This window comes from Morchella sextelata (assembly GCF_020137385.1).
Source record: "Morchella sextelata strain SCLS chromosome Unknown scls_16, whole genome shotgun sequence".
Taxonomy (NCBI): Eukaryota; Fungi; Ascomycota; class Pezizomycetes; order Pezizales; family Morchellaceae; genus Morchella; species Morchella sextelata.
This window is the reverse complement of record NW_025408631.1, coordinates 1,510,362-1,534,989: the sequence shown is the minus strand read 5'-3', so window position 1 is coordinate 1,534,989 and position 24,628 is coordinate 1,510,362. Positions and strand designations below refer to the sequence as shown.

Sequence of the window (24,628 nt, the reverse complement as noted above, 5' to 3'; positions counted from 1 at the left end):
TCTTTCTACTCGGTGTTTAGATCTGGAGCTTCACGTTCTAGGCAGTGTTATGGTATAGTAGGTTTCCACAAAGAGTCCTGTCATGATGGAGGACGGTCACCGTCATGCTTAGAAACACAGATAAGAATACTAGAACTAACGGTCTTCATGTATTGAGGAAGTGATGAGCGATAAAGAAAAAAGGACGAAATAGAAATGAAAAGGACAAAAGTCCAAAAAAGAAGACAAATAACAGAAGACAAAAATAAAGGACAAATAATAAGAAAAACCATAAGACAAAATTGGAATATACATCGAGTCGAGCCAGAGAAAAAAAACACAATTTGTTACTTCCCAGCATTTCCCCTGAACTCTGGGTAATGTAAACGAAAGATAATGATGTAGAGGGAGAAAAATGTGTGCTAGACGGAAGGCTACAAGAAAAGTAAGAGATGTGTTTATAAAAAAGCTCTATCGGGTTTCTCTTGGTAAATAGACTTTATGGGGAAGTTCCGCCCGTCGCGGTGGGAACTTGATTCCACTAGAGCCCACGGCCGGAGGCGTTGCTGTATTCGTCTCGAATTTCATCACGGTAGTGGTAGTGGTTGTTGGTTATGGGGAGATCGTTGGCCTTCAAGTTTACGAGAAGTTTGATGGCGTCGATATTTTGGGATATAAAAGCACGCTTCAGAACAGTAGTCCCATCCTCGGTTTCCGCATTAACATCGGCCTTGTTGTTGATCAAGAGCTTCAAAATACTGATGTGTCCAATCTCAGCTGCCGCGTGTAGCGCCGTTACAGACTTCGAGTCCGGAATATTGACATTTACTTTGTTCTTTAACGAGAGTCTGATAGTGTTGAGATTTCCGCCCCGCACGGCCGCCACTAGTAAGGCCTCGTTACCACCCAGTATCTTATCGGGGAAGCGGACGGATATATTATCCAGCAGCAACTTAACAATGGCCGTATGACCTTTAAAGGCGGAAAGAGGCAGTGGTGTACACTTGTTGTCGCGCAGATTGCTAGGATCGATCCCGTGGTCCGGAAGTAGCTTAACAATGTGAATATGTCCGTACAACGCAGCAAGTTGTGGGGCGTCAGGCTTTATAGTCCAATTGGTCTCCATTTGTCCCCCGCCGTTGACATCGGCCCTACTTGATAGTAGGAGCTTCACAATCCCAGTATGTCCCTCCATAGCTGCGAGGCACAAGGCTATTTGTTCTTTTTGGTAGCGCTGTTCAATGGGACCGTTTTCCAATAGCAGCTTGACGATTCTGTTATGCCCACCCTTGCAAACTGCTTGCAAAGGCGTAAACTTGTATCCACCGAGACGGGTAAATTGCACATCTACTAGCTTTTGGGATAAAAGCAAACGTACGATGCCTACGTGACCTCTGTGGGCAGCGTCCTCCAAAAGTGTGTCACGAACCCCCGCCCCATGTTCCAATAAGATCCTAACAAGTTCAATACGACCCGTGCCTATGGCATCGCACAAGCTGTCTTCGCTGGCGGGGCTGGCACCGTTCTTCAGTAAGAGCTTGACGATTGCGGTATGTCCGCCGCACACGGCCGATCGCAAGGCGTCTATACCATCAAATGATTGAGATTTCCTTGATTGGTTGTAAAGCTCGTAGAACAATCTGAAAATATTAATATTTCCACTACCGGCAGCGGCTTTCAACTCACCCGCTCCGACACTCATAGCTGCACCCGCCCTGGTACTTAGTAGGAGCTTTACAATACCGATATTTCCCACACGTGCTGCCTTTTGCAATGCTCCGACACAGATTTCATCGTTTTTATACACGTGTAGTATAAGTTCTACCATCTCAATGTGCCCACGCTTGATACAAAACCCCAGCGCTTTACGAAATGCCGCCGTTGCGTCTTCGTTTCTAGTCCATTGATGTGTGTAGGAATTGATACCAATAGTATGATTCAATAAGAACTCAAGAATGTTGGAATGTCCGGCTTTAGATGCTGCAGTTAACGCCCTAGTCCATGTGTCGACCGTTCTATAGTCTGGAGCGATGTTTACATCTTCCAGGGCTACTGCGACGTCCGAGTCGAGTACATCATGTGTCGTAGTAGGCGGGAAACGGCCTAGGCCTGCCTGATATTGACGCTGACCCAGCTTTCACGTCCTCGGTGCCGCCGGTACTCCCATCAAGCAGTAGCTCTACAACGCCGATGTGCCCACCGCCAGCCGCGACTTCTACGGCGTTTGGAGTGGGTTTACGACGTGGCTCTACTACTGGATTTGTGTAGACGCCCGCGCCCCTATCTAGCAACAGCTTTATAACATCGATGTATCCACCACCCGCCGCTGCTTCTAGGGCAGATGGACTAGGGCTATATTGATCCGTCGCCAACGGTCCTGCTCTTGCATTGACATGCGCGCCATTATCTAACAACAGTTCGACAATATCTATATATATGCCCACCACCAGCCGCAGCTTGCAGGGCTGTTGAAGTAAATGGATATGCGCACGTGGGAGGATCGAGTTTTACTTAGAGAAAATGTATGTAGAGAAGTGTAGTAATTGAGCGTGTTATTCCAACTAACTAGAGGGGGGAATGCCCCGTATTTATACTAAAGAAAGGTAACACAAAACATAGTAAATCATAGCCGTATAAGTAATAGAAAGACATGACTGATAAATACCAGTAAAAGAATGAGTCAGAACCCGTGACTCATAATGACAAATGAGAATCCTCCAATACTATGAAACGTGTCGAGCGTACTATTTCAAGATTACTAGTGTGTGTGCATTGACGTCCGCACATCGGTCTAATAGCAGCTTCACAACGTCAATGCGTCCATTGCCGCTGGCAGCATTTAAGGCCGTCGTTCCGTTTGTCTTGAAATCGTCCTCATACTCTAGCAACAGCCGGATAATGTCCATGTATCCGCCACCGGCAGCGATGGATAAGGGCGTCCAACCTCGACCACCTGTGCTGGCCTCGTTCTCTAGTAAGAGCTTTACGATTCTCAAATGTCCGCCCTTGGCTGCTGCTTGCAACGCTGTTAAATTATATTCTCTGAACGGGGCGGGATCGAACGCGGCGGCATTGACGTGGGCGTTGTTGTCTATCAAGATTTTGACCATTTCGAAATATCCATTTCCCGCAGCCAGCTGTAGAGCTGTACTTCGTTTATGTGCTGATTCTCCTCCTCCTGCTGTCGCGTTGACATCCGCCTTATGTTCCATAAGTAGCTTAAAAGTCTCCATATCGCCCACTTCGGCTGCTGCCTGTAATGCCGTTCTTCCATAACGTCCTGCCCTTGAGTCGATATCGGCGCCTTCGTTTAACAGGAGCTTGACAATGCCAAAATGTCCGCCGGTGCAGGCCATCTGAAGGGCCCTTCCCCCCCCCCTTCCTGGGCTCCATCAGCATCGACGTCCGCGCCACTGGCCAATAGAATCTTTACGATTTCCAGATTTCCACATCTTGCATCTGCCTGTAGTGCCGTTTTACCGCCCTCGGCCCCTGCGCTGCCGTTTACATTCGCGCCACTGTCCAGCAAAATCTTGATGGCATCAAGGTGTTCACGCTCGACAGCCGCTTGCAAGGCTGTCCGGCCGTTGGTATACGCTGCTGGGCTATTCACATTTGCACCATTTTTCAATAGCAGATTGATGATCTCGACATGACCAAGCTCAGAGGCCGCTTGCAGGGCTGTTCGGCCGCCATCCCTCTCAGCTAACCCGTTGACATTTACCCCCTTGTCCAGCAAGTATTTTACTATCTCGACATGACCATGTGCGGCAGCTGTCTGAAGTAGTGTCCGACGACCTGCATCATATGGCGCTGGAAAATTAATGTTTGTGTCTTCGTTTAGAAGCAATTTAACAATATCAAGATACCCTTCCTTAACTGCCTCTCGCAAGGGTGTATGGAGAGAATCTCCGGTGTCGAAAACCTCCTTTTCGGGATCTCTCCCCAAAACTGTCCGTACTATATCAACATCACCAGACTTGACAGCCAATAGAAGTGCACCACAAAGATCACTTGCATGTTCAAGGATCACCTTGACCATCTCACCATCATCCCCAGCCACCTCTACCGCCCATCCTTGCACTGATTTGTCGCCAAAGGAGGCCTCAGCAAATGCCTTGTGTTGTAAAAGTCTTTGCACCATATCTCTCTGTCCAGTCTCTATCGCCTGCTGAAATAATTTCACCCTATTTACACTGCCTATCGACTCCAGACAACTCGGGGACTTGAGTAGTCTCTCAAGAGCCTCCTTGCGACTTTTCCTCGCAGCCACCATAAGAAGATCCGAAACCGAACCCTTAGCACCCTTAGCACCCTTGGGTAGAAACTGATAGATGTCTCTCACATCCACTTGCCGCATCAATATATTCTCTTTACCGAAGTCCAGCTGCACCCCAAGCTGCAAAAACTCATTCTTCCAAAACTCAATCCTACCGCTTGTATAATAAAGTCCTCTCAGCCATGGGCCTTGTAAGCTATTGGCTGCCGTCGGCCGAGCCATTGGACTTGGAACCGAAAGACTTCGGATAAAGGCTTCTTCTTCTTCACCCACCGGAAGATCTGATTGCTTCAGAAGTGCCGCCGGGAATTCGAGGCCAGAATCGCAATACTCCCGAAGACATGCGAAGTCGAATTCGCGGGGTTCTGATGTCGGCCAGGCTTCTACGCCTGTGGCAGGTTCGTCTTCCTCATCCGGCTCTTGATCAAGAAAGGGAGGTTCGAAGGCGATGAGTTCATACACCAAACATCCCAACGACCACACATCCAAAGCATGAGGAATCAAACCCTGAGTTTTGAACTTTTTGGGGTTACATCCAAGTATTTCGGGCGCGAGATAACCTTGGGTACCAGCTCTTGTTCGTAGGCTGGTATTCTTTGCATGTTTCGAAGCACCAAAGTCCGCTATCTTAATCCACACTGGATCAAGAGAGGCCATGAGGATATTCTGTGGGGAATTTTAACTGTTATCAGCATACTATTAAATAAGAGCGAGATAATGGATCAAACCTGCGGCTTTAAATCACGGTGATAAATCTTTTTACTGTGGAGCACCTCAAGTCCTTCTAAGATTTGCCTAGTAATCTCCTTAACCTCCATCAGTGATCTGGAACCCTTTGAACCTTCTTTCGATCGCTGAATATATTTGCTTAAGTCGCCATCCCTAACATATTCCATCACAAGGAACATGTTATCCGAATCTTCGTACCAGCCGTCGAAGTTTACGAAAAGATGGTCAAACTGATATATTAGTACCTCAGCGAGTCAAGTTTCAAGTAACGCAGAAACCAACCTGCTTCAGTTTCACAAATGCGAGTAACTCCTGTGATAGGCTTGCGCCTCGTGAGAGATCCCGCGGCACAGTCTTCACAGCCCTTAATTGTCTTACCCCTCCCCCGACTTCTTCGTTTTCTTCATCATCATATTCCACCCTTTGCTGTAACTAAACGGTTCCAAAGTTCCCGCTCCCAATCACCGCCTTTTTCTTCCATCTTGATGTTCTCCATAGCTTTGTAGAGCTTCCACTTTCCCACGTGCCCGCTCGTTGTAGAACGTAGTCCCCCTGGAATCCAGTTTCTAGCTTGAATTCTTCCAAACGCTGACTCAAGTCCATGGCTTTATTCTCTTTGTTTAAATATGGTGCAGGCTTAGAGTGGGATCGGATCAAGTCTTCACCCGAGATCTGAGGTGTACTCACTGCTGCTAAGGGTTCAGGATGCTGTTTCTGTGGGTAGTTTTCGATGAGACCATTGGTGGCGAGGTTACCGGGCGAGATATGACCTGGGTGATGGTCCAGGTACCCTATTGTGGAAGTGCGTGTTATTGAGTCTTCGAGCGCCGGAGGCAACACCTTATCCGCCGGCGATTGGTGTTCAGTGGCGGTTTCTTGCGGTGATCTTGATTCTATTGGACAGGCGATATTTTCGGTGGGTGATATTTGTATTTTCACCTCTTCAGGACTTAACTCTAAAGGTATGAACCCGCGTTCCTCGGTGTATATTTCTCCCTGCTTGCCTACGGCTTGCTGATTGGACGAGGATGGCAAACCCAACGCGAAGTCGTGAGTTAGTATACGGTGATCTCCTGCTTGATGAGTTTCTCCAGGACTAACAGGTTGACAGGAATAACCAGTCGTGGACTCTCTCGGTGAGATAGACGCGGTGTTATTGCTGCACGATTTCTGTTCTTGTTTTGGTTCTTGGTCGTTGACCCTAGTGCTGGGGTCTATCTCAGTGTCTGCATGCTCTGGAATACTTGATATAATCGGCTCAAGAAGGTTTTGTGGTGCCGGAGGAAGCCCTTGACCGGCGGTCCTGTTTGCTGCTACATCATCGAGGGTATTCGTTTTTCCTTGTTTGCGGGGATAAAAAAAAGCGTCGAAACCATCCTTGTGGAACGCGTCCAGACATAGGTGAAATCGCGAGTACGGCCTGCTATTTAACCCCTCCAACTCTCCGATCCCCTTCCGTTGCAGTTTCTGCGCGTTTGTTTCCTACAGAAAGTACTTCTCACATCGATTACCGCTGCTGTTGACATCAAGATAGATTGAAAGGGCTCATCAGGAATACCGCTAAGCTCGTTATTTGTTTTCCAGATATGAAGACAGCTAGACCATAAGTTTCTCCGAAACGCGAGTTTCAATTCGAGGTGGGCGCAGCTAGAAGAGAACTTCTGGAATTGTAAATAGCTTCTGGTAAAGATCACAGCCTAGTCTGTCCATGAGTCTCTTTATTACTAATTTCTGCCTGTCCAATGGCTTCCAGCCACGGCATAGCTCCACCCGTAGCGAATTCCCTCCCAATCATGGATCTCTCCGGCAAATCTATTTATAGCCAACTTGTGAAAATTTCGTACGATATCAATCAGATGGGTATTTAATTCGGAGCTGAATGGAAAGGATTTGGGGTAATGGTACCTACATAGGTCTACATCGATATATACATATCCTGTGATAAGGTGCGGGGAAATGATCGTTTGGTGAGATTTTGGCGTTAGCGCCAAGCCTCCACCAATACCCTTCTCTAGCGACCTATCTCAAGAGATATGTGTGTCTATCAGCTTCTACTTGTGCACACGCCTTCTATCAACCAGGAGGCTTCTGAATGTAGCCCTGGTCCTCCTTGAGCACTAGTTTCCCGAAAGTCAAAGACAGAAATTGAAAAGGGCATACATAAATGACAGTAGCATTGGGACCTGGCCAACCTGATAACAGCTGGTAAATGGAATGGATACATACTGCTTTTAGGTCCTATAACGACATAGTTTACGGGTATATCTAGTATTATGTTGTTTTTAGCCTGTTAAACATAAGCCTGCCTCACGCATTTCCTCCTCATCTTCAATAGAAGTCTAATGCATGCTCTTGACCTGATCTGCGCAGCTGCAGGTACACCTAGCCATGCATGATGTTTACCTAGGATCATGATGCGTTCCGGAATATCATAGGAGGTTCAACAAATCAAAAGGCAGTGGAGTGGATATGTAACTCCCAGTGTTGATGATGAGAAGGGGAGGACTATCGCTCCTCTCAAACCATCAATCGTTTACAATCGAAGCCACCTATCGTAATGACAACATGTACATGCGGTGGTCGCAGAACTAGAGTGGCCTCTTCTATTATAACAGGTACCAACTAAGGTTAGCGGTACGTATGTCCCACAGCAGGAGCTTCTTACAACAGCTGCAAAAGTTCCGCCGGCTGCTGACGGAGTGCCCCTCATCACTGGCGGGCTGCAAACGCCAGGCTCTTCCCAGCCAGCCAGACACGAATGTCCTAGCTTCTGGGAGGGTTGAAGTGCTCTCGCGCACCACCCTATCCCGTCATTCTAGGCGCGTAGTAGGATCGTGACCACTCTCGCTAATCCGTAACATCATCCATAATGCCATTCGTTTCCTTATCAATGGAGATTATTGTGCTGACGGTGTTGTACTTGAATTCATCCCATGCCACAGCATCTAGGAGACCCCGGAGATAATTATACTCACATACTCTACCTCCACAGCTATCCGCGATGCGCGCTGAAAGGTTTCCACATGAAGTTCCTAACCTCGACACCATTTTTACCCCGTGTAGCTATTTATGCAGTCCCCAAGGGTTAAGAAACACCATCTTCAGTAGCTACAGAGCTGACAGGTCCTGTACGAACGCTGTTCCACGAGAAAGGACCGGGACCCGAGAATAATACAAGAGATGATAAAAGATGTGCCTTGATGGTTCCGATGACGGCAGTGGCACTCACCGGGCTGCGGTTGGGGTATTTACGCTGGGCCGGATATAGGCTCTGGGATGTCTCGGCACGGGCCATGCATGTATTGCTATAACCGTTGAGGAAGCGCGCCCCGCGAGATCAACTATAGATAATCCCAATGCTTTCGTTTCTGACGCTTCTACACAGCTTGGACCATCATTAGGGGCTTGGATAAGCTCTCATAGCTTAGTCATAACTGATCCCTTGATCACAGATAGGCACTCGCATACCCGGATAGCACTCAAACTGTGCTCCGGCTCCCGCGATACTAACGATACGTAGGTGGGGATTCTTAAATACAGTCTTATATCTAGGAGCCGAAGGACCAAAAACCCCGGCTATATATTCCCTCCTCGTTGCCGTATACTCTCCACAAACATTGCAACAATATTCAAACTAAACACTGAATAAACGAAATACCCACTTTGGCCGTCTAATCGAAAAGATCTGTTCGAAGTATGATTTGTGGCTCATCATCGACCTCCATCACATCCTCCCTCGGACTCTCCACCTCCGGTTCCGGCCGTTCCTGTTGCGCCCCTTCCTTAGCACACCTTTCTGCCCGCTCCAGCACCTCCAGCGACTTCTCCGCAGCCAACACCTTCGCATGCAACTCATTCGTCGACTCGGCCACCGCCACCTTTATGCCCCTTATCGACGTCGTATACACGTACACCCCGTCCTCCTCCACACACTCGTACTCGACCGCGCCCTTCCCCAATCGTGCCACAGCCTCGTTCAGCCGGGTGAACGGATGCATGACATTCGTTTCACCCTCCACGAATATCCTTAGCACGCGGAAGATATCAAACCGTTCCGCCAGTGCCTTGGCAACCTCAAAGTCCCCGCCAGAGTCGACAAACACGGCCCCGGCGATGGCCTCAAACATGTCTGCAAATAGCTTACACTTACCGTTGATGTCTGCTTCGAGGAGTGCGATCTCGGCCCACGGGTAGCGGTGGCCCTCCGCTAGGATTGTGAGGATCTGGAGGCGCGAGCGGTCGTATTGGTGGAAAAATCGTTTTCTTGCTTTGATCATCTCTGGGTGGGAGAGCTGGACGTAGTCCCATATGTTGGCTTCTTGTTCCACATCTATGACGTTGAAGACACCACGAGATTCTTCTACTGTGGGTATTTTCTCGCGAGTGGAGCGACTCATGGACAGGAATGCCAAAAGACCGCCGTTGACGACTGAGCTCTTGTAGAGGTGCATGGAAACTGGCGGGAGGTTCTTTGGACTCTGATAGAGCTCATCAACTACTAACATGTCCAGTACCGCATCTCCGAGGAACTCGAGACGTTGATAGGACGGCGAGGGTAACTCGGAGGAGGGGTGGGTGACCGCTTCGAGAAGGAGTGATTGATGTTTAAACTTGTAGCCGAGAAGGTCTTGCAGGCCTCTTAGGTATGCGTGTTTGACGGGTGACGTCTTTCCTGCTTTGCGAAATAAGGAGCTCACTCTGCTTTGGAGCGGTTCCAGGACCACACCCAAGCCAAAGAAATCGATGCATCTCAGTGCCTGGTCATAGCCCCCTTCAACATACGCTGCGCCAATGAGTGCCTCAACGACATCCGCCAGTACTTTTCTTGATAGGACCCTATCAGAGGGGGGAGAATCGTCCGGCGTCCTCTTAGCACATTCTTCATTCGCTGAATTGATGTACCGGGGACTCCATTTAGCCCCGGTAAATTCTTCGGAAATGACCCATTGAGCCAAGCCCTTTCCCTGTGCTGCTTTAGCCAGCGTGGCGTTGGATACTACTTTTGCCTTCTTCGTAGAAAGAACACCTTCATGCCAAGACGGATGCTCATCGAGTAGATTGATGGAAACCAGAAATTTCAGTATCGAGTCGCCAAGAAACTCTAGTCGCTGGTAGTCATGTAGCTCCCTCGCGGAGGAGGTGCATAGAGCGGTAAGAACATTATTGACTGACCTGAAACCTACGCTTGAAAGTAGAGAGTTCTTGATATCTGAAGCCATCAAGGTTAAGCCAATTCGGTGAATGATACCGGGTGCAAAAAGCGCAAATTGAGAGTATCGCCACGGGATTTTATCGACAGTGCAGTACTGGGGGAGTAGAAAGGTTGGTGCTGGGTTCAACTCATAGAGTGCTTGATGTAGGAAGTCGCGTCGATGAGGTAGCCTCTGAACTTCCATAACTGGCTGGTCTGGATCGATTGGCCTGCCTTTATACTTCTCAAGGATTTGCATCTCCTCCAGTGGAGATATATCAGTCCTCCATTGGATGAATATATATCTTGAATGTTCCTGGCCAGCCTCTCGGATGATTCCCATATTATCGGGTGGGACAAAGTTTTTATAGGCATCGTATGCACTGCTATTCATGCCACCTTCCTCTTCCCATAGTGGAGCCTCATCACCCCAAGAAAACAGATATGGGAATTCCATTATATTGGTCTCCATTTTGGCTGCATGTACCGTGTATAGAAGATCATATGTCCTCTTTTTTGCCTTTTCCACAATGCTCTGGTCAACAGAAAGAGAGTATGATTGACCCAAACTAATCTCTCCTTTCTCGACCTTTGTCCAAAATATTGGGATTGCTTCTATATTGGGGCATTCCATGGTCGTAAATATATTGATCTCAACCGGCTCCGTGCTCGGCATACTAAGTATGATCGGAGTAGCATATATCATTGAAGCCTCTGCCCAGTTGGTGTCTGCCCATGGATCAATAATCTTCGGTGTTGGGTTCAGGGCCGGAGTAAGCTCGGTATCCGGCGTACTTCTCGTGTCTTTGCTAACCGGAACAAGAGGCAGCAAATTATCATTAATAAGTGGGTCCTCCAATTTATACAAGGCAAGATATGCTTCAAAGGCCGCATCCCGTCTGGCCAAGCTTTTTGTTGCCCATGCCTCTTTGCTTACAGCCCGCCGGACATTCTGCGGGACAGAGTTTGGCAGCATTACTTCAGCTCTATAGTGGACTTTGTCTGGGTCAAGAAATCCGCTATAGGGGTAAACAGCTTCTGTTTTAAAGATCGGGCGGAGGTCGGTGAACTCGGTATATGGTAAGGTATTGCAAAAATGATGCAGGTGAGTCAGCGCTGAACCCAGAGTCAAAAGGGCACTATATAATAATCATTAGTATCAGGTTGAATCGATGTTAGGTGGGAAGTCAAACTTGGTGCTTTTCACTAGAAACTTCCTATTTTCCGCCTCACTTATTACTCCATCTTCATCAGGCTCGCCTTCTTCCCTGTTTAGCCTCTTTTCAAGCTCCCTGGTTTCATCCATGTACTCCTGGATCATTTCTCGCTCCAACTGTTCCAGCTGTGCGATCTTCACTCTCGTATCTGATCCCTCCTCAAACATGAGATAGTATGTACTCTTCTCCTGCCGCGCTCTTCCTCGCCTCTGGATAAAACTCTTGACGTTTTTGGGCAGCGCGAAGCAAACCACCAAGTGGCAAGCCGGGATATCCAAGCCTTCCTCTACAACGCTGGTCGAGATGACGATATTCTTTGTTCTTTGCCTAAACCCTTCAATTGTTCCTTTCTGCTCCTGTAATGTGGTGGGTTCATATACAAGCCTTCCGGTTTTCGCAGAATTATCAGATGTCCCAACCAATGTTCCAACATCAAAGACCTCTCGCGTATCCGGATGCTCCCTCAGAATCTCCGCTAATACTGACACCCCCACCCTCTGCTCCACAAATACCAAGCCCGAAAATTGGTTTCCTCCACTCTTTCCGTTAAACTCTGCCACTAGTAACGCGATAAGTCGTGCTACTTTGTCCGTAATCCCCCATCTTATATCTCTGAGATCTGTTGTCACCGTCACCTTCCTCAGCACATTACAAAAATAGATCTTCTCCTCCTCGTCCCACCCCGCCAGCACGGAGGACTCAGATTCGTCCTCTATAGATCCTAGTGCCCTATTCACAATCATAGCAACGTACCACTCCGCCCCCCAAATTCCATACTCTGTGATAATGTGTTCGGCCTTCTTAACAATCCCATGCATTTGGTGGAATGAGCGAGTTTTCTTGTGTTCGATTGTCTTCCTGATTTTTTCTAGATCAGGAGGCTGTGTAGCAAGGAGAGTGATAACACGCGGGTCTTCCATGATATTCATGGAAGTGTAAGCTTGCGATAGGGTTCTAAATGCTGGTGTAGACCATTCAGAAGTTTTCGATAAACTTGTCCTATCGCCCAGACCTTGGTTAGCATAGTCTCAATGTTTGTTCATAAACATATGAAACGAAAAAAGAACACAGTATTACAAGATGAGAGACATATGATATGTTAATGTCTTTCAAAAATCCAGCATTGCAAGACGCCCCTGTGACCCCCCCCCCCTTTTTCCTAAATGTGTGATGCTACCTAGTATGGATTGAAGAGCAGATGAAATAAGAAATATAAAAAGGTAAAATAGAGGGTAGAGAGTCCAGGCGCTAGCCCCAGGAGTGGAAGAAATAACACTCAGGTTGAAAGATTAAAGGTAGCGTTGTAGATATGATATTTAGATCACCTTATCTTACCTCGAGATATAATCCTTTTCTGTTATCTTTAACCTCATAGCCGGGGGTTCTTCAAGACTACTATGCCCCGGACTACCCCCTCTCTTCCTGCCTAGACCTAGAGACTCTATATAATCCTCAAATTTTGAGTTCACCACCTGATTAATCGAGGGCGATGCTTCATGGGTAACCTTCTTCAATAGTGGTGTATGAACATGCTCCATTAGCTCCTCCCGGTTCAAGATCGGTGTTCTGGATATAGCATTCAAATTCGACTCTATCACCCTGCAGTAAAACGGCGCATGACTTAGTAAAAGGGAACGGATCACGACGGTAGAACGACCCACTGCAGTTGTCTTGGCTTAGACTTGACAATTGGGCTAGCCGTAAGCCCAAGGATCGAGGGGACCTGACGATGGAGGTTTGGATGGTAGAAGTCTTGCATGATGCGGTTTGCCGGGTGGTTGCCGGCGCAGTGGTGGGCTAGAGAATAGAATATCAGCTGGATGCATCTTCATCCTCCGATCGCCCAAACAACGACGGACGGACCTTCATCAAATATCAATAATCCTATCCTATCGATACCCACAAACCCGTGGGTTAACGCATCTAGTAATATCTAGTTTCCTAGCAGCGTCAACTTCGCCCTTTCATCCCCGCTTCTTCCCTTTCGACCATTGAGTACAAACCTGATGCGTACTAACAACGACCGTTGATGCGTTCTCTTGGAGTTTCAAAATCCGATCCCATATGTCTTGAGTCTTCCATTTATCAACATTATCACTCCCGCTCAGGAACTGAATGTTCATAGGCGGTAAAGACGACCTAATAACATCAAATTGCTGATTTCCCAATGGTACACTTGGGACCAGAAGCCAGCACAACTATAGTCTCGGCGTAAGCGATTTCATTGAGACCATAGTAGAGCGCGCTATCCATACTTTACCTCCGCCGGATTCAAGGTAGGACCGAATTCTAAGTATAGCACTATTATAAAATATAGAGTATTAGGAGATCATTTGAAAACAGTTCTTTGGAACACCTTCATAGGTGTGTCGCATGGGAAATGAGAAGGAATCTCTGTCGTTTACGTACATGTGGGTCTTTCCTGAGCCTGTGTCCATCTGTTCACCCCGCAAGTCGGATTAGCCCCCGCTCTGTCACGATAAAGTGATTTTAATTTGTCGCACCGCAACGATGATATTCCTCTTCAAGCTCTCATCTAGCATTTCCATTTGGTAACCTCGTGAGCGGATTCTTTCCGGGCCAGCCGGAATCACTTTTGATGTTGGAGCCATGGTGCGCGGAGGAGGATACCGTTCTATCTGCTGATGCAGGTGATGGATGGATATTTTGTATTCAAGTTGATGGAAATAACCCCATGGAGTATTGAATTTGATAGTTGAGATGTGGGCGGGGATTATCTTCGAGAACCACTGCCGGATCCATTATCAGGCATCCAACTCATCGCATCCCTTATGCCGCCACGCCTAATCTCAATCGTGTCACTCATGATCAACCGGATGCGGAGGTACATACATATGTACATACTTCTTACCCTGCCACCACTGAAGCTAAGAAACCTAGAGTAAGGTACTTGCAGCAGGTAACAAGTACCCGAAAATGCAAGCCCTAATCTGCAATTGCCATTGGGGTAGAAGTCAAAAATACACCAAAACCTTGCAGCTGCATTTTCGGGTCCTTCAGGCCTGTTGCGAGTAGGTACATGTATGTACATGTAGTACTGACTGGTACAGTCACCCTCCGCTATAACGAACTTGATATTATTCGGTAGAGAAGCTAAACCTCTGTGTGAATTCACCAAAATCCGTTCGTTATAGCAGATTTGTAGCCTTTTTGGCATTCGGTACATATGTAGCAGAGGCAACCCCTCACTGTCATCCATAATGAGGCTCTAACTGAACTGCTAGTACTAGTACATCCTTGGCGTTAATCAACTTGGCGTTACGATGCTCTAGTGCACTAAGCCTAATTTGACCTGCCCAGATATGTAAGTAGGAACTACATATGTTTCCAATATCAAGTATAATATCCCAACACGTGTCGCTAGTGAACTTCTTCTGAGGCTCTATGTTTGTCTCCTCCTACATACTCAACTACATACATGTAAATTTAATACATGTATGTATGTACATGTACATGTATTTATGGGTCACATAGGCTCATATCAGATTATGTCACAGCTGCAGTGTCAACTACCCCACAGCTGATACATTAGCACAGCCGGCCATCTCACTCGCATATATGTCTGCTCGCGTTTCCAAAGGGTAGAGTGAGTACCGCATTACTCGATCTCACCAAAGCGCCCCTACCATCGACAAAAAACGTCATTCGGCTTCGGCATTGGCGATATTGCCGGCTCGATACAGCTGGCATGGCATCTATATAAGAACTGCTTCCAAGTCGCGCGGGATGCGCCCCACGGATTCAAATCGCTAAAACAAGAGCTCGGAAATACACATAACTCACTGAGGATCCTGCAGGAAGAATATACCGATTCCAAGTCCATCTTACGATCCGCAGGAAAGGATCGGATGGACACGCTTAAAAGCCTAGTGGATCAATATCGGGATGCACTGAATGCATTGAGTAAACATGCAAAGAAGTATGAGAAGCTCGGTGATCAAAACCGATCGTCACTGAAGAAGTTCTGGGATGGGATAAAGTGGTCGGCTGAAGCATCTGATCTAGACATCTCGAGAAATAAGGTTTGCCGAGCCACCCAAGATGCCATTGTGGTTTTGTACCTACATTCATGCCTCGCACGACGCCCTGCCTCTTGTTCCCATAAACTACATGTATATAACCGGCTGACGTTGAAAATTTTATTAGTTGGTTTATCTCAACGGTATTCTTGGCCTTGTCCTGATTTCCACCGGAAAGTAAGAAGCCCGAAGACTTACTACACGAGCACAAGAAACTGATTTTTTCCCTTAGTTCATCCTTGCAACGTATACACTCCATGTCTTTGAAAGTAGAGCAGGGTGTCAGTGAGATCAAATGGATAATCAAAAACTCCCAGCTCAAAGTACCGTTGATCTCTGCGATCGAGGACGACCGAATCTTTGCCCTTTCCCTCAGTGAGAAATTCATAGAGCGCGCCGAATCTCAGCGAAAGTGGTCTGCCATCGGAGTTGATCAATGGATCTCTGCAGGGACATGGTGGCTCCTGAAGGTCTGTGACTTGCAAATCTCACTGAAGCTGGGAATGACGCGGATTCATTCGTTATTGCGTGCCTGAATTTTTTGCTCCTTTTTCGTCTTCAAGCTCGATTAGCATCTATTCAATTCTCATTCTCCACAAGCATATGTTTTAGTTCTAGACTAATTTTTGCAGTCACAATCAAGTATTCAGAAGCGCCCATCTTCGTCAGCTCCCGGCGATAGTAAATCATTCCAATGGTATGCAGACTTGATTAAAGCGGCATGGATTTTAATCGACATAATTGCACGACACCCGCAATTAGACTTTCTTGATTCAAATACCGCGATTCGTGTGGAAATACTTGTAGAGGTTAGTCTTTACGGCCCCCTCCGATAGAAAGATCGAACATGCCGAGAATCTAGGAGCTTTGAAAGTACATTCCACTTGAGTAGACGACTGTACTGACAGTTTAAAGACCATCAAAAGGGAGCTCCAGAAAGTTGATACCTTAGGACTTGAGAAGCCGAAATTCGAGCAAATCGAAACCTGTGACTTGTTGATCTGGGAGAACGAGGGTAGAGGCCCTGCTTTACAGCCTAAAGCAGGTATTCTTGGATCAGGTTCGGGATGGGTGGTTGAGGATGAGTTTATCTTATTCCAACAGTATGTAGGCAACATTTCTTTCGAACCTTTCTTCCTCTTTTATCTGCCAGTTTACCGTGAAAAGGCCGTTATATACGGCTTGTCTCGGAGAAAACCACCTTAGCGAGCGAGAGCCTCGAGCTCTCTAGACTCTATCACGAGTGCAAATATACCCGACCGTTCTCCCCCTCTACTCAGGTCCCCCGGAGGAAGAGTAATAAGGTAGATTGATCAGTAAATAACATACCGTATCTTCTTGTGCAAGGTTTGCGTTATATCGGGCGCATAAGGATGGAGTACTTATTTCCTGCGTTATCCTTGTATTAATGCATAAGAAGGAGAGGCGCGGAAGATTCATGTTTACGGATCAGAACTGGATTGCTCGGTCCTCATTTCCTGGTATTGATCCGATCAAAGCCCGCTAAATGCCAAGTTACTAATACATCTACATCGTGATTATAGTAATTGATAGGATGCATATGAAGGCTGAGGGTAGTGTTCTCATCATGGGGGATCAAGAAATTCATCTCTCAACTCCAAATGGTAAGAACGATAATGTGCTCTGATCTTATTAACAGATGCATCTCATTCATTCATCTACCACCGAGCCTCGTGTGGGCTAGCTTTGCTAAACTAATGTTCTACGGGCCGCTAACGTAAATGGTAGATGTAAAGACTTTGCACGTGACCATGGAAGCTTTCAGCGAATACATTTGGCGGTGTCAACGATATGACAACAACTCAGAGGTGGTAATAGGTTTATCTGCACTCGTTGCTGTAAAATTCGGGTATCAATCTGTCATTGAAAGTATGCTTGAGGGAAAGACAGGCCTAGACAATGAACTCAAGAAGGGCTCCCCTGAGGAAAGCTACCCATACAGAGCACGTCAAATAGCTCAGGATAGCCTTCGAAAGCCCACCGAGAACGATGTTCTTGAGGTCGACCTTTACCCAAGTTTAACCCTTTTCACCTGGGCTGTGCATACCCACCGAAGTGATATTGCACTTTTGATATTAGAGCTCAAAGGCATCACAATGAGCTTAGAAGAGAAGAACACATGGGATAGTTTACCTGGTGCCGCCCGTGAAGGTAATTCAGCTCTTGTGACCCTCTGGCTATCAGAGGACCCGTTGATTGATCTATCAACCATGGGATGCGTATGGGCGTTTGGAGACGCAGTAACTAGGGGACATCTAGAAGTTGTCAATTCATTTCTGGATAAGGGCTTCTTGGATACCTCAGTAGGGGTAAATGAGATGTGCTATTATTATAGTCTAGAGAAGGCTATATATAGAGGGCATATACCAGTTGTGGAAAGACTTTTTCAGGTGACCACTATGCCCAAAATGCACCACACCTTACAGAAACAATATTGGAATGATCTCTTTTTGTCAGCCGTACGAATCGAACACATTGGTATCCTAAGTAAACTTCTAGAATCAGGTGCGGATATAAATGCGCAGGACCTGTATGGGTTTACTGGGCTTTTGCGTGCCGCGCATGGGAGTGAATTTCACATTGTTAACTGGTATCTGGAGGCAGGCGCCAATGTTGAGTCACAAGAACCACGTGGGAACACTTCACTTCTGCTAGCCGCATACAGAGGCCATCTGCCTCTTCTTAACCGTCTTCTGGACGCTGGCGCCGATGTGAACATGAAGAATCGTTCCGGACTTAGCTCTCTTTCGGTTGCCGCAGGGGAAGGCTATCTCTCTATTGTCAACAGACTCCTGGAGGTGGGCGCCGACATGGAGGTAAAGAACAACTACATGGGGGACACCCCACTTATGCTGGCCACAGAGAAAGGCCACCCAAACATTGTCGATAGACTTCTGGACGCTGGTGCGGATGTAAACGTAAAGAATCGTTACGGACTTAGCCCGCTTTTAACAGCCGCAGGGAACGGCGATCTCTCTATTGTGAACAGACTTTTGGAGGCAGGCGCTGGTGACCATACGAGAGCTTATGTGGTGGCGCTTTCAATGGCCGCATCCTCTGCATATCTAGCTATTTTCAACAGACTTCTAGAGTTTGGCGGTGATGCTAGGTGGGAGTGGTGACGCGGTTGAGATGCCCATGATTAACGGCAGCTATCTGTTATCAGTAGACCTCAAGAAGCGGGCGTGTATCCTCGAACCAGTGATTAGCTTCCGGAAGCAGGGGGGGTATGTAGCTAAGACTCCAGCGTCGGCGTAGAGGAAGTGGTGGGGGTAGAATTACAACTTCGGATCCGGTCGATTAAATACCACCATGTACGTTTATTATGTCAAAGGCTTATATACACACGTTATAGTAGGGTGGGCCTAGGGTAGATACATGTACACATATGTGATGTACTTATTCTATACGTCTAGTTGGGCTAGCGGTGAAGTCCAGTTGTGGTTTAAATCTGAAACATGTTGCCAATGCTAGTGGTCTAGCTTTAAGAGTTACTTGTATGTCCAATTAATTGTTTGGGCAAATGGCCGAACAATTAATTCCACGCCTTCACCTCTGGGCTTTAGGAAAATTTGCAGTTTATCGGCTGTGTGGTTCTTCGGAATGAGGATTTGGCTGTACATGGAGATGGTTTTACCAGGTCTATCGAAACCCATATATAAATTGTTTATTTCCACAGGAGCGATTGCAAATAACCATATAAACAACTACATGTACAAATAAAAAAAAAACATTTCGCGAATAAGAACAACAAAAACTTAACCCCGGGCCCGCCACACAGCATCCAACCAACCACCGCGAACCTACACACCAAACATATTATTCACTGCCATACACAACGCCGCCACATCCCTCCCCCCGCCCTTCAAATAATCCACCAACACCACATTCGGAATCTTCCCCCTCTCACAGCCAGCCCACAACCTCTTCCACAACACCCTCTCCGCATCCACTGCCATCTCCTTCAGGCTACTCAACACCAGATCTCGCGCCCCCTCCTGCGTCAAGATCCACGGCAGGATAAAGAACTTATCCTTGGCGTTCTTGGCAATCTTGTCCAGCTGGTCCGTCGCCATCCAGTCGGCGCTCATGGTGTTGGTGTAGAAATCGAACATGTTCAGCTGGTTGGCGGTGTAGAAGCCAGCGTCGGGGAACGCCTCGAGCGTGTGCGCGGGGGCTTCAGTGAGGACTAGGACAGCGGCTTTGGGCGTAGCGCCGCCGATGAACGTGGAGAGGGGGAGGTCGGCGAGGGCGGCGGAGGTGGAGTTGGGGAGGGCGTGGAGGTGCGTGAGGTTTGAGAGGTGCTTGTAGCACTCGGCCCACTCGGGGTCGGTGAACGGCCTAGACCAGAGATATCTTGTTAGCACACTCACCTCCACCGGATCAAACGCACAACGAAGTAGTGGGTGGGGGGTCATACTTATAATCCCTCAATGCATTCGCACTATGCGACACACTAATCACCACCAGCTCCTTATACTCCTCCGTAAACCTATTCACCTCCGCCACAATCTCCGCAATCCCCTGCCCGCTCATGCCCTGCCACGTCTTCAGCAGATCCCCCAACACCGGACTCCGAATCTCCGAATAATGCCCCGAAAACCACCCCTCGGCGGTAATCGTCGGCCTTATATCAAGATACCGCGACCCTGCCACCAGCTGCTCATACACACTCAGTCCCTGACACAGACACGTCCCCTCTGTCGCCAGAATTGTTCTCCCGCGCGAGACGCTCATGCCGCTGTTGTGCGTGCCGGGCATGCAGATTTCGCGCAGCGGCCGCGGGCCCAGAGTGCCGATGTTTCGCTGCATCCAGTCGATGGGCGGGTTGGTGGAGGTGAAGCTCCCCTCGGTGCCGGAGAGAATGAAGCAGACGTCGCCGTCGTGGGCGAAGCCGAGGTCGATGACGGTGCCGGGGGGGTTGTTATCGGTGGTGAGGTTCGTGAGGATAACTTGGAATGTGAGGGCATCGTTGATGCGGCGGGCGGCGAGGGCAAAGTGGAAGGGGGTGTCGGAGAGGGTGAAGGTCTCGTGGGCGAACTCGGGGATGTGCGCGGTGAAGGCGTCGCCGGGCCATTCTATGTAGAGGGTCGTGGACTGGCCGGCGGGCAGGGTTTCGGGGATATTCCAGTTTTCCATTCTGTGCGCCTGTGGGGCGCTGCGTTTCCAGTCATGGAGGGTGCCATTGATGAAAGTTATGCCGCCGCCTTGACCCATTTCTGGAGGGCATTGTTAGGAAATTGAGATCCAGTGGAATAGTTTATATATATATGAGGAATTACTTACTTTCTGCGCTGGATATATTATGGGGATATTTGACAAAAGGTGTTGTAGGTATCGGTTTCGAGTCGCAGAAGCTTAGGTCTAGGAGGAAGTTCGATATCAAAGCCCGCAGTGATACTCTTCCACCACCCCTAGCAGGAGGGCAATATTTATATCCCCCTCCTCGCAAGAACTAAACCACTTCATCTCTAGAAGCTCCACAAAAATAAGAACCGCCATTCAGCTCGTTTATCCCCGAGATCCAAAACCGACGAACAAGCTGAAGATACTGGACAAATGTCGTTACCCACGCCCACAACGGGATTAGGCTGTGCACAACCCCGGGCATGTGGCGCTCCCTTCAGCCAGCCACAGAGTACTTCGACGGTTAGTAGACACTCTGAAAACATCAGCAGCTCGCCTTCTAGCTATCACAAGAAACGCACGATGAAACGTTTCCCTACGGTTGCAATGTTGAAGCTGAAGCTAGCTAGGGCTCTGATATTGATGCAACGTTGGGGAGCGTGATAAAGCGGGTTAGCTCGCCGCGGCGCCGAGACCAGACTAACCATACACGTACATGTAGTTAATTGACTACATGTTTTAGGCAGCCAGGTGCTCGCTCAACTATCATTGACCCTCTCACAATCCTGACCGGCCACCACGCGAATACATCAAAGTGCCCCCTCTGTCCAGGACCAGGGACCAGGACCAATCACACTAGTCCGTATATACGCGAAACCGACCGACCGAAATAAAACAAAGAACCACTCATGTGTTGAAAATCACGGTTAATGTTTTGTAGCTGACTTGATTGATGTATGTAGATCAGGAAGAGCCCCCAAGCCTGTGAAGATATAGACCAGCTTGCCCAATGTCAGCGAGTCTATATCTGTTCTTCGTGTAAAGTGCTGAGTGCCCTCTCTGGAGCCTATGTAGTGACTAAATACGTGTACCCGGGGGTCCCTAAAAGTGATGCAACTTTTGACATAACGCCAAAAGGCACCCTGATTCCAATATTTTAACACAACAAAACGACTGAAGAAGATACATGTAGATATTCTGATCATACGCATGACATATGAGTCTCTAGGATAGAATCTGCATTTATAAGTCATTAATTTGTATTTTTTAGCCTACAAAAGGGACAACTTCCGACCAGTAAAGGTGATAAAAGAACAAGCAACAGCTATTCATAATATCTATTACCAAAACTATGATCCCCACCTTGTAAATTATCATAAATCCGTCCCGGCGTCTATCCTTACATGTAGTATGATGTATTCGGTTGTTTTGGTATGTAGTAAACCCCCGATCTGTACCTGCAATATCTGGAACACTATGATTTGTCCCACCTCTCGCTGTGGGGATGCGATGTCTCAGCTGCAAGGCAAAATCGCCCATGTTGTGTTTGAACGGGTTGATCCGGGGGAATCTAGCGTTGTACCATGATGTCGAGCATGCTCCCGGTCACTGAAGGAGAGCAAAGTGTAGAGTAGGTGCTCGACGATTTCTATCGCGAGTTTATAATCGATGCGCTGCCGACCGCGCTTAGTTTTGCTTTGTGTTTTGATCTACTTACTGCTTTTTTTTTAACCAACGACTCGTCCACCGGTGAGAGCGCTCTAGAGCAGGAAGGTGTATGTATATTCCCTCTCGCGGCACAACACACACCGGCACTTCCCGCCGCCGCCCACGGCTAGCACAAAACAGGCATTATTCGCGTCTATCGCAGCAGTTTGGCGAGTCAAACGCCACCGGAAACTAGAGTCCGTACTACCTCAGCATGATATCCCCTCCTCCTCCTCCTCCTCCTCCTCCTCCTATGTACATAGTACGAGTATGAGTACTGACTCCATCGCGCGCGAGCGTGTGTGTACCTATGTGTGCATGTGGGCGTGACATGTCAATGAACCCCCACCTGAACCTGTACTGTACATACTGCTACATAGAGTACTCTACAGTCCCGGCCGTCTACATACACATTTTCCCTGCCAGTAAGTCAGTGCCCCAGCGTGCAGCCTGTGTTTCCGGACCGGACCGGGGTTCTGCATACTCTACCTGGCAGTGGCAAGCCCATTTTCAAAGTGAAAGGGAAATTCATGCAGCCGAAGCTATTGACGAAGAAGGCATAGGGGAAGAAGACCTTGCAGCTGCATGCTGAGAAATACTTGGGGACTGAAGATTCTACACTGTACAGTATTTCTGATAGCAATGGCAGACGCAGGCTTGGCTGCATGAGTTTCCCTTTCGCTTTGAAAATGAAGAACTGGCTTGCACTGAAAGACTCTAATATGCACGACTCATTAATTGTCCAGTCAATCCGGAAACCGTTATTGAAAGATGTCGGCTAGCTGTTTCGAGTACAGTCGCTCACCTAGTGACGGCGGATCCTGTCTGATGGTTGTGTTTGCAGTAATTTCCCAAAGTCAACTCAGTTATTGGCCTCACCCCGTGAGTGACTGTATACATACACTTAGTCAACCGGCGAATTAACAAGGGTCCAGGATGCTGGAAGCCAAGAAGTGTTACTATTCATGTGAATTATTACTATTCGCCCGCCTTTAGACCTTAGTGGTTAATGGAGGGGAGATACATGCGCGGAAATGTAGGTCATAACCTCGCCGGCGCCATACCTACTCTAGCTGATCCAATAACAATGGGCATCGGTCTTGGGAAGCCCACGAAACCTCCCGAGGCTTACCGCCATGCCTACTTGGGTGCCCGGCGAGTGCTCTGTGGTGATTCCCCCCGGGGGGGGGGGGGGGGGGTGGGGGTGGGGGTGGGGGAACTCGAGGGGGGGAATTCGAAGCATTTCGATCTGGTCTTGGAAATCTGGCTAATAATTTGGCCCGTCCCGGCCCCGGAGAGAATATATATGTACTTCTTTGAATATGTTCTCCATAGGCACTTATGTACTCTACGAAAATAAAAGAGACTTCTACTGGTGATTCTCTAGAGTATATGAACCTATGGTCTCAAACTAAAAAATACCGTGCGTTGCTCCGTCTACTTTTACCCCGTGAGAAGAAAGATCTCTTTCACTGGAGACTTTCACCTAGACATCTAAGTTGGATATGATATAATAGTTTCGGCTGCAAGACTCAAGGATTCGCCTCGAGATATATTCAATCCTAATACCTAAGACTTCCCTCTCAGAGTAATTGTATGGCTATGTGGGCCCAGGAGTTAATGCATGCAGAATGGCCTTGGGAATTATGAATTGTTTGTTCTACTGTGCCACTTGGAAATCAGGCATGCATGTAGCCACCTGCAATAATATCAATAATAATTGTTACCGGAATCCCGGTAACGCGTGACAGCTACCTAGGTACTCTATCTCACTTGCTCTCGCCCGCGGTAAGGAAATGCATAGTTACGAGCAGCAGCTAGGACAAATAACCAATGCAGGTGGATCTCTTTGCAGAGTTTTTCACAGGCCGGGGAAATTTCTACTTGTGATTTTCAAGGAACTAGTCCCTAGAATCTTTGGACACACATAGAGCGGGGTCGCGAGTGTCCCTGCTGAGGACAAATCTCCATACCGAACCTGCGGCAACTAACCCACATTCAACTTCAATTTTCTCGGCGCACTGTTTGACACTTCCAGGGCCTTTGTACCCTTCTCGGTCGAGCCGCTTCGCTTTACAACAGCCAATCCCTATCCTAGGCCGAAAGACCTTAAAAATACCGCACGCAACTCACAAGAGTTGTAGGATCTACAATTTGTGATTACGCTATACCAAGCACGGATACCAAGTACATCCAACCTGGTTCAGCAGGGGTCTCATCGGTGTTGCACTTCCGCTGTGTTGTCTGGCTTGGGTCGGTTTGAAAGCTGTGGTTGAAATTCGATATATCGGGGTGTTGACTATCTGCATGTTACCGAGTCTAGTGTTATGGACATGCA

The 24,628-nt window shown here is 47.9% G+C and overlaps 4 protein-coding genes across 4 annotated transcripts; 1 reads left to right on the top strand and 3 right to left on the bottom strand.

Moving 5' to 3' along the window:
- Positions 1 to 520: 520 nt before the first annotated feature.
- Positions 521 to 6,513, bottom strand: H6S33_004115 (uncharacterized protein; the record flags this gene model as incomplete). The annotated part of the gene is made up of 11 exons (XM_044835486.1): positions 521 to 1,333; positions 1,473 to 1,493; positions 1,570 to 1,619; positions 1,666 to 1,994; positions 2,110 to 2,386; positions 2,765 to 3,335; positions 3,413 to 4,924; positions 4,987 to 5,217; positions 5,426 to 6,001; positions 6,089 to 6,454; positions 6,490 to 6,513. 11 exons carry the CDS (start codon positions 6,511 to 6,513, stop codon positions 521 to 523), a joined length of 4,770 nt encoding a protein of 1,589 aa, XP_044691649.1.
- A 2,145-nt stretch (positions 6,514 to 8,658) lies between these two features.
- H6S33_004114 (uncharacterized protein) lies at positions 8,659 to 14,007 on the bottom strand (the record flags this gene model as incomplete). Its single annotated transcript, XM_044835485.1, has 9 exons — positions 8,659 to 11,317; positions 11,372 to 12,394; positions 12,731 to 12,994; positions 13,057 to 13,192; positions 13,259 to 13,328; positions 13,399 to 13,593; positions 13,651 to 13,696; positions 13,805 to 13,833; positions 13,900 to 14,007. The coding sequence occupies 9 exons, from the start codon at positions 14,005 to 14,007 to the stop codon at positions 8,659 to 8,661; spliced, it is 4,530 nt and encodes a 1,509-aa protein (XP_044691648.1).
- Positions 14,008 to 15,264: 1,257 nt separating this feature from the next.
- H6S33_004113 (uncharacterized protein) lies at positions 15,265 to 18,578 on the top strand (the record flags this gene model as incomplete). Its single annotated transcript, XM_044835484.1, has 7 exons — positions 15,265 to 15,438; positions 15,563 to 15,612; positions 15,668 to 15,905; positions 16,068 to 16,244; positions 16,351 to 16,538; positions 16,990 to 17,060; positions 17,185 to 18,578. 7 exons carry the CDS (start codon positions 15,265 to 15,267, stop codon positions 18,576 to 18,578), a joined length of 2,292 nt encoding a protein of 763 aa, XP_044691647.1.
- A 681-nt stretch (positions 18,579 to 19,259) lies between these two features.
- On the bottom strand, positions 19,260 to 20,673 carry H6S33_004112 (uncharacterized protein; the record flags this gene model as incomplete). Its single annotated transcript, XM_044835483.1, has 2 exons — positions 19,260 to 19,797; positions 19,877 to 20,673. 2 exons carry the CDS (start codon positions 20,671 to 20,673, stop codon positions 19,260 to 19,262), a joined length of 1,335 nt encoding a protein of 444 aa, XP_044691646.1.
- Between the last annotated feature and the right edge of the window lie 3,955 nt (positions 20,674 to 24,628).